Source organism: Limulus polyphemus, unplaced genomic scaffold, assembly GCF_000517525.1.
Source record: "Limulus polyphemus unplaced genomic scaffold, Limulus_polyphemus-2.1.2 Scaffold466, whole genome shotgun sequence".
Classification (NCBI taxonomy): Eukaryota; Metazoa; Arthropoda; class Merostomata; order Xiphosura; family Limulidae; genus Limulus; species Limulus polyphemus.
In genome coordinates this window covers 529,330-533,179 of record NW_013666076.1, presented here as the reverse complement: position 1 = coordinate 533,179, position 3,850 = coordinate 529,330, and the positions used below count along the sequence as shown (strand labels likewise).

The 3,850-nt window shown below is 33.5% G+C and overlaps 1 protein-coding gene across 1 annotated transcript in view; it reads right to left on the bottom strand.

The window, feature by feature from the left end:
* Positions 1 to 1,920: 1,920 nt before the first annotated feature.
* Positions 1,921 to 3,850, bottom strand: part of LOC106458455 (PDZ domain-containing protein GIPC1-like) — a 42,148-nt gene continuing 40,218 nt past the window's right edge. Inside the window, exons 7-8 of the mRNA XM_022384662.1 lie at positions 3,803 to 3,815; positions 1,921 to 2,762 (exon numbers count right to left, since the gene is read on the bottom strand). Of these exons, the coding sequence (XP_022240370.1) occupies positions 2,581 to 2,762; positions 3,803 to 3,815 (195 nt within the window). The 3' untranslated portion in view covers positions 1,921 to 2,580. The remainder of the gene's footprint in view (positions 2,763 to 3,802; positions 3,816 to 3,850) is intronic.

Below are 3,850 nucleotides of genomic sequence, written 5' to 3'. Positions count from 1 at the left end.
CTGTCCATCCATTCATTTCTGTCAGGAGCTCAAATTGTGCTCTATATGCTTCCCATGGTGCCTTCCTTCGTACTAGATCACTCCTATTGCTGACACTCATGTTTGGAATGTGACTTCTGGCAGGACTGAAGACGTCTGCATTACGGTTTATCTGCAGGGTCTGGAAGAGGCGTACTGTTGTCTGGGGCTGATTAGGTCCATGGCTAATATATCCTCCCCGTGTAAAGGGCAGTAAATTGTCCTTTAATGTATTTAATTCACTCCGAAATTTACTAATTTTTTCCATTTGTACGTCTTGCCACTGTTGCTGAGTTTCCTGTAGTTGCTGCTGACTTTCTTCCTGTTTCCTTTCTTGTTACAGTTGCCACTGCTGTAGTCTCTTTTCTTGTTTATTATCTTTCTCCTAAATCACTGCTGTAATCTCTCTTGTTTATTTTGCTGTTCGAGCTGCCACTGTTGCAGGTTTTCTTGCCTCTGCTGTTGTCTCTTTTTTTGTTTCTTTTCTTTCTCCTCCAACCACTGGTGTAGTCTCTCTTCTTGTTTCTTTTCTTTCTCATGCAACCACTGCTGTAGTCTCTCTTGTTTATTTTCTCGTTCTTCTTCTTTCTTTTCTTTCTCGTCCAACAACTGCTGTAGTCTCTCTTGTTTATTTTCTCGTTCTTCTTCTTTCTTTTCTTTCTCGTCCAACAACTGCTGTAATCTCTCTTCTTGTGTATTTTCTTTCTCCTCCAACAACTGCTGTAACCTCTCTTCTTGTTTCTTTTCTTTCTCCTCCAACAACTGCTGTAATCTCTCTTCTTGTTTCTTTTCTCGTTATTCTTGTTTCTTTTGCTGTTCTTGTATTGCTGCCATCAAATCTGCTAAGTCGTAGTTTGATTTGCCACTTCTGGTTTCCATCTTTTTCTTTTTTTTTCTTTTCCGTCCCACTCTCTGACACCAATTTGTTACATATCTGCTTGTTTGTTAATTTCCGGTATAAATTCTTTCCGAGGAACTTCAGCGAGACAATCCCTTCTTGATTAAAACTAGTTTATTCTTTTTCGATACAAGTTTTAGTAATACACAGAATTTCCACAGTCATTTTAAACTTAACAACCTTTATAAAACACTATAAATCACAGTGATTCACAAGCTCGATAACTTCACTCTATGCGACTGCAAAACACACAATTTACGGATCACCGTCACTACTGTTCGGTTGACTCAATTATCTATCTCTTCCATCCCGCTGGTTGTTTCTGCCAGGCTTATATATTAAAAAAGAGGGCATCTCGATCAGACTAGAGTTGCCGGGCATATTCATGATCCTTCGAGAAACTCCAGCGCGCATGCTTCCAGAGTCACGTGACTTCCACTGTCGTAACAATATGTATGACCAAATAAAACTTCACAATAGTTCCTTCATTTATAGTGTTTCAGTGATTTGTGTATTCAGTACTTAGTGAGTTTGGGCTAACTTACTGTTTCGCTATGACAATGCTGGTTTGTATAAGTAAGGTAATTATTCTCTTTCGCGGAGGTTTGAAAAAACACAACTTTGAAATAAATTCCATTATATAAAAAATAGAATAACGAAATTTGTATATGTATGGTAGTTATTCTCCTTCGCGTAGGATTGAAAAAAAACACAACCTTGAAATAGATTCAATTATATCAAAAATTGAATAACAAAATTTGCCACGGACATATTTAGAAATATAACATCTAGCAACGTAAAACTCTATACAATACAATACTTTTTATGTTGCATAAAACCTAGGTAAAAATAAAAAAGATAAAAATAGAAATGTAATAAACTAACACATGACACAATTTACTATAGTAGATATTAAGGCTTAATATATTAAAGGTATTAAAAATATTTGGTATATAAAAAAAATGGCGAATTGAATCGGATCGTTTACAACACTCCAGGGTGCAGTTCACTCCAGCAGTAAATAAACATAGACTCTTCCAGGAAACCACGTTTTGTGTGTCATAAATTTTCTTTATTTTATTAATGTAAAAAAGTGTTTTACAGCGTTTCAGGCTTTACTTGTAATACACTAGTAGTAAACGTTTAGTACGAAAAATGGCTGTCAACAGTTATTTTAATATATAAAAGCAGAGAGATACTACATAAATAGAAAAATATTTAAATTTGTTGCATAGAAATTCAAGCGTCCAAGGTTGAAATGTTATTTGTTATAACAGTATTTACCGTAGTTTATATAAGAAGTAAAAAGAACGAAATAAATTAAAACATTACTTATAACTGATAAAAATTGAATTTCTTCGCTTTTGTTTAGTAATTAGAGAATTGAAACCATACATTGTGTTGTGTTAGACTTAATTTAGAAGCAATCCTGATATCTCATCCAATATTACATGTAAGAGAAGTATAGTTTCAGTTACGCGATTACTCATCCCGTCTATATTTGAAGTTTCCACAGAAAAACAAGTCTTAACTTTGTCATATATTATAGTTATTTATATGTATGTTTAAAATTATATCGTGCTTGTTCATATGTCATCCGAAGAACTTCCAGACGAAAATAGCTTTTCTTGTACAGTTGCAACTATTGGAAGAACTTAAGAACATTAAAAAGGAGTGTCTTCTTTCTCTTTCTTTAGCCTGCCCGCTTTGGCATCGCTAATTGCTCCCCAAAGATCGAACACAAAATTATCTGTAAATCCAAAAGCTTCTAAATCCGAATTATCCACTGCTGTAACGAATTGACTTGGATTGCTCTTGTCTTGGCCCAACTCCCATATTTGTGTGGCTGAGAAAGAGAAAAAAAAAAGAGATTGAAAACGAATAGTGACAGTGGTTGTAGTCTGCTACACAATAAGCATTGCGGCATGAGTAAAAATATCAATAACAAACGTATAAACCGTAAACTTGGATCATAAACACAAACGTTGTCGTTTGCTTAGATATCGATAATGGCCAGAAGTAAATTGGAGTGGACAGGTAAGTGAAGAGCCCAGGTTTAAATCTTAGTCTGAGCATCATCTTTAAGTGTTGTTTTTTTCTATGTATTAATAAAATTGCTTGAGGTTAGTTATTTTCTTATTAATTTTAAGTTAGAAACATTAACTTTGTTCAGATATATATATATTTTTTATAAGTTTCAGTCTAAGTCAATCACTCGTTCATTATACCAGAACTACAATTAAACAAGCTTTTACAAGAATTGATGTTTTCACTAACAAGGATGTGTTTTATATTATTTCTTATTATAGTTGAATTCAGAATTGATGATTGATTGGATATATATAATTCTTTCGACACAGCTTTCTCTTACAAAAATATATTAAAGTTTTTATATTTCTATGTTTTCCAGGAGAATATTTATATTATTTTTCATTAAATAACACTTTGGAACCTTCAAGTAAATTAGGATCACCAAAAAGCTATTTACCAGAGATACCTCATACGACCTTTTCAGAAGACAACATATTCTAAAAATTATACGCAAAACGTACAAACATAGATTCAGACATGTTCATGACAGGTTGGCTAACTTGTAATAACTATAGAATCTCTCTCTCTTTATAATAGGGTGAAGAGGAACAAAAAGTTTCTGAGCATTTCGGGTTGATTCGATTCTAGAAGACTATAATGTTACAAACTGCTTACCTAGTTCTGTGTCATTGATTCGATTCAAGAATACCATACATAATGTTACAAACTGCTTACCTAGTTCTGTGTCATTGATTCGATTCAAGAATACCATACATAATGTTACAAACTGCTTACCTAGTTCTGTGTCATTGATTCGATTCAAGAATACCATACATAATGTTACAAACTGCTTACCTAGTTCTGTGTCATTGATTCGATTCAAGAATACCATACATAATGTTA